Genomic DNA, 15,023 nt, shown 5'->3' on the forward strand with positions numbered 1-15,023 from the left:
TTAGGGGATAGCCTGCAGTGTTTCAATTTCGGTAATAGACAAAACTATCTCCTTAGCGTCTGAAGACGAGAGTGTTGTGCAAAGAAAAAACCTGGCCTGGATGAGCTACTCTTGCAAGGACCTGGAAAGGGTGCTGCCTTCAGAACACTGATTCCCTTGTGTACTGAACCCATCACATGCTCACAATGGACTTTGCACTTCAATTGATGTGTGTGTGCAATTTCCTTAATGCACCCATTAGCCTCCACCTGTGGAGGTGAAGGTGCTCCTCTGTGCTGGTAAGCGGAGTTATGAAGCACAGGAACCACGAAATGCAAAGGTGTTAGTGATCACTACTTAGCAAACAGTTGGACAAAACATTAATAAACTGAACAAAGATATCTAGCTACTTACAACTGAACCATACTGAATAGCGACAGTTTGTAAGAACCAAGGAACTCCAAGGCACACAAGGATGTCAAATACATTACTGCCGATGGAGTTAGACACAGCCATGTCTCCAGACCCTGAAAGAAGCACATTTTGAATTAATAGCATCACGTCATGATCACTGGCCATAGTACAATTATTGCTGAGTCACGAAAGCAGCCTTCTCCGAACATTAAGGGATAGGTGTAAAAAGAACTCTAAAAACGTGTTTGTTAATGATACGCGCGATGAATCCCCTCGGCACATGTGTTTAATACTGGACATTAAACTCACAGACAGATGTGTCTAATACTGGACATTAAACTCATGGGCAGATGTGTCTAATACTGGAGATTAAACTCACTGGCAGATGTGTCTAATACTGGAGATTAAACTCACTGGCAGATGTGTCTAATACTGGAGATTAAACTCAAGGGCAGATGTGTCTAATACTGGAGATTAAACTCATGGGCAGATGTGTCTAATACTGGAGATTAAACTCACTGGCAGATGTGTCTAATACTGGAGATTAAACTCAAGGGCAGATGTGTCTAATACTGGAGATTAAACTCAAGGGCAGATGTGTCTAATACTGGAGATTAAACTCATGGGCAGATGTGTCTAATACTGGAGATTAAACACACTGGCAGATGTGTCTAATACTGGAGATTAAACTCACTGGCAGCTGTGTCTAATGCTAGAGTTTAAACTCACTGGCAGAGGTGTCTAATACTGGGGATTAAACTCACTAACAGCTGTGTCTAATGCTTTAGATTAAACTCATGGGCAGATTGTGTCTAAAACTGGAGATTAAACTCATGGGCAAATGTGGCTAATAGTGGACACTAAACACACGAGTGGATGTGTCTAATACTGGAAATTAAACTCACTGGCAGCTGTGTCTAAAACTGGAGATTAAACTCACTGGCAGATGTGTCTAGTACGGGAGAATAAACTCACGGGCAGATGTGTCTAATACTGGAGATTAAACTCACTGGCCGCTGTGTCTAATACTGGAGATTAAACTCATAGGCAGATGTGTCTAATACTGGAGATTAAACTCACTGGCAGATGTGTCTAATATTGGAGATTAAACTCACAGGCAGATGTGTCTAATACTGGAGATTAAACTCACTGGCAGCTGTGTCTAATACTGGAGATTAAACTCACTGGCAGCTGTGTCTAATACTGAGATTAAACTCATGTGCAGATGTGGTTTGTACTGGAGATTAAACTCACTAGCAGATGTGTCTAACACTGGAGATTGAACTCACTGGCAGCTGTGCCTAATACTAGAGTTTAAACTCACTGAAAGCAAAGTCTGACACTAGATATTAAATTAATTCATAAAGGAGTCTGATTATATGAGTTTATCTCATTGGAGAGGTATGTGATACTGAGGATTAAATGTATTTGTAGAGATGTCACACACCAGGGATTGATCTACTTTGTAAATGTCTCTGTGGAGGACAGCTGAACTCACTGATAGGGATGTATGATACTGTAGATTCAATGAATCGGTAAAACTGTATAACACTGGGGATTAAACACATGGGTAGAGGTGGTGGTTTGTGATACTGAGAATCAGATGCATTGGTAGAGATGTCTAATGCAGGAGATTAAATTAATTAGTAGTGGTGTCTATACTGGAGATTACACTCCTTGGTTGAAGTGTCTAACACCGTGGATTGCAGTGTCAAGAAACTCAGTCGGGTTGTAAACTCTAAACAAATACCTTGCCACACTTGTGAGCTAGTCGCTTGTACAGACTTTTTCCAAAAGAAGCTGGTGACAACAATGTCTATACTTCCATGTGTACAGAATGTAAACCGTTGGCAAGCTGGACAAAAAGGTCAATTTCAAAGACTATATTTGCAAGTCAATTGAAGGATTAACAATTTGCCATGTTTTCAGCTTTCGAAAAGTCCAGATAGCAATAATAAAACACCATTTATTGGCACTTCTAATTAGTAGACTAGGTACCAAAAATGTCCTGAAGTTAGTGTCTATGCACATGGCTCATAATGCCCAGATAACTCACAGACCCATAGTATGTATGCGGTATGTCTATATGTCCCTGACATGCACCTTGTTACCTATATCTCAAACGTCACAAGAGATTATTAATTTATTCTAACTCTCTCATGAAAGGGTAACTGCTATTTGTAAAACACACTACCACGCCAGAGGGTTTCTTGGCACTGTGAAAAATTTGTCATTTCCATAATACAGAGAGACTAGACATCTAGGTATTGTACAAATAGCAAGATCTTAATTAGATCCGGAAAGACAGCAAATTATAGAGGAAAGGAAGGAAGTCAAAGAATGAGAGAACAGCAAAAGAGTGAACACCAATTCTCTCAGTATGTAACTCTAATTTTAAGAAGCCCCGGATCACTAAACTCAGGGAATGGGTAGAGGTGTATCTGAAGACCCACCGTTGCAGAAAAACACAGGGCAGAGCCAAGGACTGAGTGCATGAGACACAGTGACATAAAGGAAATGCAATATTGATGGGGACAAGTGAAGAATGCACACAACAGGCATGGCATGACAGAAATTAGGAGCTCCAACAGCAATTCTGATCACTGTCGACTTCATGGGTTAAATACTTTTCAATGAGAATCCAGGTGATCAAAGATATTGACTATTGCCATAGACACAGTAAAAGTGGAGACAGCTGCCCCAGGGCCATCCATTGCACGCACAACTTTAATCTTTTGACTGCACCCCCTCGTCTTAAGCTTTTTTTGGGATGATAGATGTAGCTTGTGTTTAAACCTTTATGACTTTCCCCCAAAAATTTATCCTTGCCAAATTTGCACCCTTTTTGCAACATCCTGGGGATTCTAATGGTACCAAGGATTTGTAGATGCCTCCAGATGGATTCAAGAAAATCGTCAAAATATTACTACATTGTGGTTTTTGTACGAAAAATAGAAAAAAGTGCTGTGCAAGAAAATGTATGTTTTCTTTTCTAAAAATGACTTCAACTTCCAGTTTGGTGAGCTATGATCACCATCTTCCCAGTTTTCACAAACAAGCAGAGTTGTGTCAAAAAACATTTTTTTGAATATCACTTTTACATTTTTCTAAGAGGTAGTCAATTGTTCCTAGTTTTTGTGTTTGAACCATGTGTGAAACCATCGTGGAAAGCTATATGTTTCTGAATTGAGCAAGGGGTCATTTGTCTACGTCCCTCAATGTCTTCCTAAAGAAACTAACTGTTGAAATAAAAAAATAATTAAAATGAGTATGAATAAGAGCCATTTGTGATAATGCTGTCATCTGTAACTTCTCGTCACAATGTCTGATTTACAAAAGCAATATACTATTACGTCCGGCATGCCATTCTGGTCACGGCAATATTTCAGGTTTGTAATTTCTCCAAACACACGCAATGTTTTCATGGTATACCGACTATCCACCAATTTAGAAGGTAAAATATAACGAATGAAAAATGGTTATGAATAAAAGCCTTGTATTTCTGAAATTTACACAAGATTGGGAGTTTAATAACAGTGGTTACTAGTACACCTCTGAATTTGTGGTTGCTCATACTATTGTGATTCAAAGGGCATTTTGTGTCTTCTTTCTTGCACACTGGCTTGCATTTGGAAGCCACAAATGCAGAGAATCCAGTTGGTAATAACAAATGTTCTACTATTCTTTTTTCCCACAAGACGTCCGATAAAAGGGGTTAGGTGGGGGGGCCAGGACCATCAAGATGGCGGTCACACTTTAGAAGTGCTCCAGACCCCGCAGTCATCCGCTCCTTAATCTGCTACCATCAGAGAGTGCTCGGCCCGTTATGCTGCTGCCGAAGCTGCCCTTAACTCAGGACCTGCGCTGGGGTGCGGACTCAGCGCTCTTTGGGCCCCGGATCTAGCTCTGCTGTGATACTCCAGGCAGACCTGGACCCAAAATGGCGGCCCCCGCTGTGAAAGCATCCGACTCCCCACAGCGGTGCTGTGATCTCCTGCCGCCCTCCCTCTGGGCCTCGATATTGCCCACGAGTGCTTCACCCTCAGCCCTGATTGAGGAGTGGGGCCTATGCTTTGGGACTGCCACACTGCGAGTCCTATCCACCTCATTCCCGGACCTGGTGAGCGTGCGGCAGTGAGGTATCAGGGGGGCCTCGGCTGTGAGTTAGGGCAGTGGGGATCTGATGAACTGTGTTTCTCTCCCACCCCCACCCTCCACTTTGCCGTAACCCTGTCTGCTGCGCTCGGCCTCAGCGGACCCGAACCCTGCTGTTGCACGCCGGTGCGGCATCCTCCAGCTTAACTGGGGACTAGGCCTTGTACTTTGGGCCCTACGCCTGTGCCCATGGCAAAGCTCGGCCTGCACGTTTTGTCCCTGGACCGGCTGGAAGTGTGGTGAGGGGGTGCTGGGGGTGTTTTGGCTGACATTCCGGTCAGCGGAGGTTTGCTGATCCGCCTTCCTCTCACCCCCTCCACACTGTTGTGGGCACGGAGACGCTCCTAGACCTCAGGGGCCTTTTCTCCCTTCCCCTTCCCCTGCCTGGCTGATGCCCGCTTAAATTGGAGCCCTGAAGCTGTGGAGAAGGAGTGCGGGGGGTCGGCTGTTGCTCTGGGCAGCGGAGGACAGCTTGCTCGGACTCGTCCTCCTCCCTCATCTGTCCTGCATTAATATCCAGGCACCAAACCACATTCACTCCTAAGGGGCTGCAGGCAGGCTCACCGGTCCTCCTTGTTGGGCCTTCCGCTAACACAAGGTGCATAATATAACAGTGCCACAGCGGTGTGTCTGATCTGGTGAGTGTCCCGTGAGAGGGTTTGGTCACAAAGGAGTAGATCGGCTGTCTTTTCGGACAGTAGGGGGTCCTCGCTGGGGGCCCCCCTTTTCCCACCCTGCCGCTTGGGACTGAGCACCTGACAAGAGGGACACTCCCACCGGACCTCCTGGACTGCCCACCTGATCTCACTGTTGCCTGCTGAGGCCAGTGACGGCCGCAGCGAAGGGTCACCTGCCCTTCTGATCGACGGAGATCCTTCCCCTTCACCCGCTCCTGAGAGCTGGTGCCCACGGAGCACGCCCTGATACTGTTTCTGCCCCCGAAACTTCCTTGATCCTTGGTACTCCCCTAGTTCGGCGATGGTAAGTTACAACACAAGCCTGGGTGCTGACTGACTGGTCCCCCCTCCCAACCCGCGGCCTCTCAACAGGATCTGCTGCAGGCACCTGGGGGGTTTGACCGCGGAACCGCATGGTAACCTGGCTTGGTGGAGCCTATCGGAGCTGTCCCTGAGCTGCGGACTGGAGCATCTACCTGCGGCCTGCTTACCCCCCCACCACCTGGAGCCGCGTAGGTGAGGCCTTGAGGCTGCTGATCCGATCACTCCCCCTTTCCTCCCTGTCCGCACTGGACGTGCTTGGAGTCCTGGCTCCACCTGTTGAGCGGTGATCATGGGGAGAGACCGGGGACCGAAACCTCCCGCCACACAGACCAAGATGGATAAATATATGACCACAGAGTCCGGGGCAATGAGCGGTCCCATGGAGAAAGATGTCCCCTCTGCTACGGACCTCATCACTTTCCTCCAAGCCAGTCGCACCTCCCAATCTTTGGTGGAGGGCAAGATCGAAGAAGTCCGGGTCGACACGACTCTCATCCGTCAAGACCTTCGCAACGCCATGGCCCGGATCAAAGAAACGGAGTCCCGCATCTCCACGGTGGAGGACGATATCCAACAGCTCAAAAAACAGGTAGCTCGCCTCCAGATTCAAGCTCAAGAATTGCACAGACGTGCTGAGGACGCCGAGAACAGGTCGAGACGAAACAACGATCGCCTGGTGGGGTTTCCAGAGGGCTCGGAACAGGGCCAAACATCTGACTTTATTGAACGCTGGCTGCCTCGTGGATGCCTGAGGGCTCCCTCTCCCATGGTTTGCAATTGAGTGGGCTCACCGCTTTCTCGCCCCAAAGCCGCCACCCGGAGCACCTCACCGGCCAATAATAGTGCGGATCCTTAACTTCAAGGACTGGGACTTCATCCTGGCTGAAGCACGCAAGCAACAACATCTCAAATATCAAGGCCAGATGATCATGATTTTTCCCGACTATACACGTGAAGTTCAGGGCCAAAGACGCTCCTTCGGAGAAGTCAAGCAGAAGCTTCATACCTTAAACATCCAGTATAGGCTTCTCTTTCCAGCCCGCCTCCGTGTGGTGTTCTAAAACAGAACCCTCTTCTTTGACTCCCCTGAAAAAGCCTGGACGTGGCTGATGGAGGAACATCCCTTAAGAATCAGCACCCGGAGCCTGTCCCCCAAGAGCCGCACTGAGGGGGCCCAAGGGGGTTTACCTGAACCATGCCCTAGACGCACCCGCTTGCGCAGGAGGCGGGGCCCAAGACGAGCCAGATCAGAATCACCGTCGGGTCCCTGTCAGCGTCCAGCGTCCGGAGAACCCCTGAGCGACCTCCTAAATTTACGACACACTGGCTCCTCGAAGCACTCGGATCCAGGAGAAACTCTGCCCTGGTCATCCCTACTTGATCTAACAGACACAGATCTCAGCCGGAGTCCGGCCCTCTTCAAGGTGCTACCCTGAGTACACAATTGACTGCTGGCCACAATCCGCTCCATGGCCCATGATACAGCAATCATGCTTGCTGCCACTTATCTCTCTGGATTGCCACAGAACATCCCGCTATGAGGAGGGTTCCTCCACGAATCCCCATTCCTAAGCGTTTCAGTTTGGTTTCTCTTTCAGCTTTGACCTGTTAGGGTTGACAGATTCTTCCATTACCGAAGTTTAGGGAGGGGGTAGAGTAGGCGAAGGGGACCGTTGTCCCAGTTTTTCGTTATCACACCTTGTTCATTACGCCAGCATCTCTAATCGGCAAACGCATACATAACCCGCATTACAGTGGTGCACCCACCAATCCACACAGGCGTAGTACTCCACCCGCGTTTGACATCTATTCCACGAGTCTCATCACGCACTTATATCCCCCATGACTGACAATCATAGTGGTAGGGGGATGCATCGCATAGTGTCCTGGAATGTTAATGGGCTGCTAGACAGAGTTCAGCGAACAGAGGTCCTGCGGTATGCACAACACCACGCAGTCGACAAACTGCTGCTCCAAGAAACCCACCTTGTAGGCAACAGCTGCCCCTTCCGGCGGGGTACAGCTATGACAGGGTCTGGCATTCTGGTTTTAATCGGGGGTCAAGAGGCGTCACTGTTCTCGTGCGTCGCGCTCTCACATTTGTGCTGTGCAAAGTTACTAATGATCCTCTGGGTAGCTTTGTGGCCTTGGAAGGGAACAAAGTGGACCGAGCCTTTAACTTACTGTCCATTTACTCCCCGCCATCGCTGATGGCCTCCACACTTAAGCGAACTGCGGAGCTGGTTTCCGCTTTGCCCTCTGGCATGACCATCATTGAGAGGGATTTTAATGCAGTCATGAATCCAGCCCTTGGCACAGCCAGGGCCCCTTCGACTACCAGAACCACCCACGCTAATCTTTAGACGAACTGGGCGGCCACCCAGGGAGTCTGCGACGCCTGGAGACTCTGGCATCCACTGGCCCGACAGTACACACACACGCATGCACGACTGGACTACATTTTTATGCCGGCCATGGACTGTCGGTTAATTAAAGACATTGCCATCCTCCCCAGAGGTATATCTGACCACTCACCTATAGCGATGGAGGTGGGCGACCTCCCAAAATCTTTACGTCCGGTTTGGAGACTGAACGCCTGGTTTCTCCAAGGTAAGGACTTTAGGAAATCGGTAGGCGACGAGCTCCAACACTACTTCACCACCAATCTAGACTCTGTCTCCTCCCCTGGTACCCTGTGGGAAGCTGGTAAAGCCACCATTCGTGGCTTCGCTAAGGGCCAGCTCAAGCTCAAACGACTTGCGCCTGAGTCCCGGACTACACTCCTGGGAGTTCAAGCCACCCTCATCAAAAGTCAATCATCTGAGGCAGATCTGAATCCCAAGACAGAAGATTAGCATTTCTGAGGGATGAGATTAGGCAGACTTCCTTGGAGGCCGCCATTGCTGTCGTGGAGGTCCTCTGTAGCCAGAGTCTTCGGATGGGGAGACAAAAATGGGAAGCTCCTTCATCGACTGGCCACGTACCCAATGGCCAACCCCATAATTCCGAAAGTGATAGCTCCGGATGGCACGGCCCAGCACTCTCTGGTGGCGGTGGCCCAATGTTATGCCACTTACTACGCTGCATTCTGCTCTGCACAGCCTCCCAGTCTTTCACTTCTGGAACTGCTTCATCGGGAGCAGATCTCTCTTCCGCGGCTCAGTGAGCCTGAGGCAGAGGTGCTGGACCTCCCTATTACTTTAGAGGAGGTCAATGATGCTATATCTCGCGTGGCCTCTGGTAAGACCCCGGGTCCGTACGTATTCCCGCAGGAGTTTTAAGCGGCCTACCGAGACACACTAGTTCCGCACCTTCTGGAGGTGTACGCTGAGGCGGCTGACAGGGGCTTGTTCCCCACGGAAACTGATATTGCCACCATTGTGGTGATTCCTAAGTCTCAGCCCCCCTCGAAGCACTGCTCCGACTACCACCCCATCTCTCTCATTAACTCAGAGGTCAAGGTGTTCGCCTCCGTCTTAGCCAACCACCTGCGACCGCATTTGACCAAGCTGGTCCATCCCGACCAGTGCGGCTTCGTGCCCTCTCGGGGCACCAGACACTGCCTCAGGCACCTCCACCTCGCTCTAGGGAACTGCCAGTTGTTGACCCCATACTTGATGCTCCTTCTTGTTGACTTCGATAAAGCCTTTGATTCTGTAGACTGGCGGTACCTTGAGGAAATGTTGGCGGAACTGGGATTTAGGAAATACTTCTGTAACCTGGTGAAGATTCTATACAGTAGGCCACGGGCTCAAGTGCTGGTCAATGGAGCACTGTCACAGCCCTTTCCCATCAGGAGAGGTACGGGGCAGGGATGCCCCCTCTCGCCCCTCCTCTTCGCTTTGGCAATGGAGCCCATCACTTGCCTCATATGGTCGAACAAACAAATTATGGGGTGGGAATGGCCTGGGCTGGGAGAGGACAAAATTGCTCTCTACGCAGACGATGTTCTGCTCTTTCTGGCTGAGCCAGCACAATCGGGACCCCGGTGTTTTCGAGTGTTGAGTCTCTTTGAGCAGCCCTCCGGACTCCGACTGAACTCCGCTAAGTCCGTCCTGGTCCCCCTTCATCTCTCGAGAGATTGTTTTGACTGGCAGACCACAATACCCCTCAGGAGACAGTCCTTCATGTACCTTGGGATCTGGGTTGCCCTCCTCCCAGACCTCACCTCGTCGCTTAATGTAACCCTGCTAGTGAAGAGGGTCCGCACTGACCTCCTCAATTGGCAAGTGCTGCCGCTGAACCCCGTGGGCAGAATAGCCTTATTCAAAATGATGATGTTACCCAGGTTCTTCTATGTACTTCAGAATATACCCTTACTCTTCTCACAGACGTGGTTCAGGGATATGGACAGTCTAGCCACCAAGTTCCTTTGAGGGGGTCGGAGGCCCCGTTTGGCCCTCACCCAATGCGGGTTCCCACCCTTCGAAGGAGTAATACAAACTTGTACCTCTATTATTTAGCAACCCAGCTTCTCACTATACACGAATGGTTCAATGGCGGTTGGTCAGACCCAGCATACAGAGTGGAACTACATGCCCTGGGCTTATCTAGCATCCAGGGGATGCTGTACGGGGACACCATTCCCAGAACCCTGCCCTCAGTCACACAGGGAGTGCTTCTGGCCTGGAGGGACTCTCTGTGCCACACCCACTGGTCAGGCAAAGTGACTCAATATACCCCACTATGGCAGGGCACCTGGCTTCAGGAGGTCGCCAACTTATCTGGCTTTAGAGCATGGGATCTCATTGGTGTCTCGCAGTTGGAGGACATATGGGGAGGTGACCGTCTATGTACCTTTCAGGACCTACAAACCCGGTATTCCCTGCACCCTTCACAGTTTTACCGTTACTTGCAATTGCGTCACGCCCTTTGCTCCCACATCTCAGAGGGCATCTCCTTACCTGAATACAGCCCACTCGAAGCTCAAATAATGGGATAAGGGGGGATTTTCCTCATCAATCGTTCCCTCACGAACAACACTCCCACCACACTACACTGGCTTAGAGACCAATGGGAGGGATGGCTCGGGACCCTGGAGAATGATGATTGGAGAGACGCACTAATGACACCCAAAACAATCACAGCCTCTGCGAGGCTCCTTTTAGTCCAAATATACTACCTCCACACCGCCTACCTTACACCGCTGCGCCTCCACAGCGCAGGGCTCCAACCTGACACGTCATGCCCCCGTTGTAGCCAACCACAAGCTGATTTTTGCACATGGTATGGCTTTGCCCCGTGGTTACACGCTTTTGGGAATCTGTGGTGGGAGAACTCACTGAGGTCCTGGGCTAGGAGGTTCCTCTTAACCTACTGAATGTACTCCTGGGGGTTACCGATGGGTTGGACGGATCCAGAGCGTCAAACTCTTCCTGAGCACAGCCATGATGGTGGCCAAGAGGGACATTGCAGCGAACTGGCTGAACCCAGCTGCACCCACCATGACACGATGACGCGGGGGGGGGATTGGTGCGCGGCGCAGGAAAAGCCCTTGTACAATGCTAGGGGATGCCCAAAGAAGTATTGCAAAATGTGGGGGAAATGGGTGGGGGTGATAGCAAACTGACACTCCTCTTGGGCAGCTGTGGCCCCGCGGTGGGCATTACTCTGTTCTATTTCATGTTCTATGACTATCCAGAATGTATTTGATGCCATAACAACACCATGTTTCTGCTGTGCACTGATGTATTTCCTTGCTGCTGGTCTTCTATTTCCTTTTTGTTTGTTTTTTCACTAAAAATCAATAAAATTGGTTATCAAAAAAAGGGGTTAGTTGTGACTTTACCACATTGATGGAAAACTTCAGCAATAACAACAGGTTGGCCACAGTCTGAAGGTGGTCCCCAACTGTCTGAGGTGAACTTGCCTTTAGCAACCATTTGTTGAGTTATAGAATGACTGGTATTCCCAACCTCCGAAGTATCTACCACCAACACCTGAAACGCACTGGTAAAGCTGAAAGGGAGCAATGAGAGCTGAAAATGATTGTGCTACCTGAAACAGCAGGTAAAACCTATGGGACTGCAGGACAGGTATGTGGAAGTAGGTGTTCTGAAGATCAAGCTTCAACATCCAGGCTTCTGTATCCAAGGCCGACAGAACTCAGGCCAGAATGAGCATCTTGAACGTGTGCTTCGTGAGGAAGAAGTTCAGAGGGCAGAAATCAAAGATAGGGCTGGTGCCTCCATCCTTCTTTAGCACCATGAAGTAACATGAGTATCAACCAGACTTTCAGGTGTAGGATGTTGAAGGAGAAAAGTAGGGTCTTCTCACTATCTGCCTGTTAATTAGTGGAGAAGATTCTGGATTTGCCCAGCAGGGTATCAGTGAATGCCTAATTAAAAAGGTAAGATATGATCCTGTGAGGTCTGCTATGGCTGCAGGACCACTATCTGGACATCTGTCTTAACCTCAGTGGTGGATAGCTGCAGTGCAAAGACCACTGCTGCCTCCTGATCACCATCACGAAGGAGGCCGACTCTTCTGTGGTCATACCCCCAGGAGTGGGCGAGTGTAGACTAGTGTTTGGGGAGGTATTGAGTGCACTGGCATTTTGGACGTCTACATATAGGTTTTCGTCATAAACCTGTAAACATTCGTCAACATCAGGGTCAGGCAAATTGTAATGTAGTGGCAGTGTCTCCAAATCTAAAAATGCTAAGGGGTGAGATGGGTGCGTTCGTCTATGGTGGTTGTCACAGTCGATTCACTTCTGAGCCTGAAAGGACTATTGGCTCCAACTTTAGAGTCAGTGGTCATCCGTGCCAGCATCAACATTTGAGGTTCCGACATTGGTTGTTGTGCTGTGCGGGGCCTAGGAGTAGATATCAGCTCAGATGTCAGGCCTGACCCCAAATCAGCGTCCAGGGGCACAGTTGGCATTGGGGTCAGATCCACCAATAGCTAACCAACTGGAAGGCCCTTTGGATCCTTAGAGTCCGAGGCTCTCTAGAGGAATCCGGTAGGGTGCCAAAAATCTGCAGGATAGCCTCTTTCACATGACCTGGGAACACAGGTAAAATCATGGCCAGAGTCGGAATCGGTTGAAAGGCCGGACACCACAGCTTAGAGGTACTCTCAGCCCTGCGCCACACCTCGCAGGAATGGTGGGATGAGGGGGAGCCATGCTTCGACTTAATATCCTTCTTCTTAGACTAACCTCATGGCTTCAATAAGGAGGAAGAGCAGTCACAGGATTGGCTTTGGGAATAGGAGTGCATCCTTGCCCTCAACTTTGAACGGGATCAGATCTTTTGGCATTGTTCTGCAACATAGAGCTTGACTTTGTGGTTCAGGATGGCCATTGAATTCATCCAAGTACATTTGTCGCATGATGCAGAGTCATGTGATGAGCCCAAACACTAGAGACAAACCTCATGTGTGTCTGTTACGATGTTTGTCTGTGCCAATCCTTGCTAGGCTTGAACCCTTTTGATCTTGCATTGGGCAGGGAGAGAGGGGAAACATGTCCCTTGTATACTTAAAACATTTTGAAAAATAAGGTCAGGCCTAACCGAATTTAAGGGAGCGTTGGAAAATGTGGAAAGGAAAGAACTGAGGTCAGTGAACAGAGGCGGTGACTAGGTAGGGGCCCCGAAGTCAATCTTGGGCAGGATGGATCCGACACAGAGTTGCACAACACCACCTACTGACCCACAAGAACAGCCGAAGAAAAATTCTCCAGATCCAGTGTGGCACATGGGAATATAAAAACGTTGAGAAATCTGCTGATTGAACTATACATCAGAAAGAAACATTTTCCTCACTTTTCTGTCATGGAAAGTTTTGGTCTCTGTGGGTACAAAACAATTTCGTAACGCCCAGTGTTCTCACATGTCTTCGGCATCCTGCATCAGAGGAAACCACGTCAACTCATAAAAGTGCCTGGAACTGACTGAAGCCTGCTTCACCTGCTGAGGTAACTGCTTTTGAGGACATTGCTGGTCCCCCTGACTGGCTCCCTACTGGAGTGGGTCCCTACTTGAGTTGGTCACTTAAAGTAACTCTGAATGACTGCAGTACAACTAGTCCCGCTTTTTGTTAAAAACATTTCTAAGTGTCAAATTTGTTGAATTTGCCAGTGTTTGTTCATGGATGAGTAAAATGCTTTGATTTACTATACCTAGTACATTCTGTATCTCAGGAACCATCCAGTGGATCTTTTTTGTTGTCGTGTCTAAAAATACAGTCTATTTTTATGAATTGGTGTCAAATTACTTGAGTGTCCCATCGATTTCTTCTTCAATTGTTTTGGTGCTGTTTAAATTCTTTACACTTGGTCATTTGAACAAGCATTGCTGCTCTGAGTCACAGCTAACCAGGGTTGAGCTTAAGGTTTAACAAGCAAAACCTACTGTTTCTAAAGGGGTTGGTAAGTATTACATGGTGAGGTTGCACAACTACATCATATAGTACACTTGATTGCCTAACGGAGTGTTAATGCAGTGGTAGCAGCTTAGGCCCCGGTGGAATGCGCCTGCACGGCTCTGGCGCTCTTTCAAAGCACATAAAAGAGTTATATAGCAATGGGGTAACCCGATAGGCCACTGGACTCGGGTAAAAAGTGGTGCAAAAGTTAGTGTCACAGTGGAGAACAGTCAAACCACATATAAATAAGGAAAAGATCCTTGTTATCTAATAAAAAATCAGACATCACCATTAAATTGTACCCAAAATGGTTGTGATTTTATTTGATCAAGTTAATCAAATTATAAGGTACAACTGTGACAGATAGCACATAGCAGATCTTTAGGTAGAGAACAATCCACTGAGAGATGGTCCATTTTTGCACTAATTTTCTTTTCTTTGCTCTGGAAAACCATACAAACATCTGATCATCCACTAAATGCTCATTTGCACAATGGAAGTAGAAACCCTATGCTCTTTTAGCAGCCCACTGATGGAGTCTCTCTTCATCCTTAGCGGAATGCCGGAAGGGTGATGACCTTGCTGACATAAAAAGAAGCAACCACGATCCTTAGAAAGAAAGCTTGGGTCCTTCAAACCAACTTATCACAGAAGAAGGTGGTATAAGATGGATTTACAGAAAGCCAAATGTTCGCTCAAATAGCTGGCTGATGTTATTGTGATGTTATTGTGATGTAAAAGACTGTCTTCAAGGTCAGCAGTCTTAAGGGACAACTGTGCAATGGCTCAAAATGGGTGCCCAGCATGAATCTGAGGACTGAGTTCAAGTCCCCAAGGGGCACAACAAAGGATTTGGGTGGAAACAAATGTTGCAAACCTTTCAAAAAAACCTCATTACAACTAATTTAAATAACAAAGACTGATCCAGCAGCTACAAAAATGCCAAAATAACTAACAAGTAGCCCTCAAAAGTGCCCAAGGCAAATCCTTGCCAGGCATGAGACAGAACAAACAGTGAAACTTCAGACAACTATGCCTCTACAGGCTCAACTAATCTGGTGCCGCACCAGCCTACACATTTGTCCCAACAGTTGGCGAACACTG

General features: G+C 48.3%; 1 protein-coding gene across 4 annotated transcripts in view; it reads right to left on the bottom strand.

The window, feature by feature from the left end:
- LOC146799096 (sodium/potassium/calcium exchanger 4-like) overlaps positions 1–15,023 on the bottom strand; it is a 937,744-nt gene that overhangs the window by 6,328 nt on the left and 916,393 nt on the right. For all 4 annotated transcript variants that reach the window (XM_085628040.1, XM_085628039.1, XM_085628038.1 and 1 more), the window contains one exon: positions 394–506. In XM_085628040.1, the coding sequence (XP_085484166.1) occupies positions 394–506 (113 nt within the window). The remainder of the gene's footprint in view (positions 1–393; positions 507–15,023) is intronic.

This window comes from Triturus cristatus, chromosome 9 (assembly GCF_964204655.1).
Source record: "Triturus cristatus chromosome 9, aTriCri1.1, whole genome shotgun sequence".
Classification (NCBI taxonomy): Eukaryota; Metazoa; Chordata; class Amphibia; order Caudata; family Salamandridae; genus Triturus; species Triturus cristatus.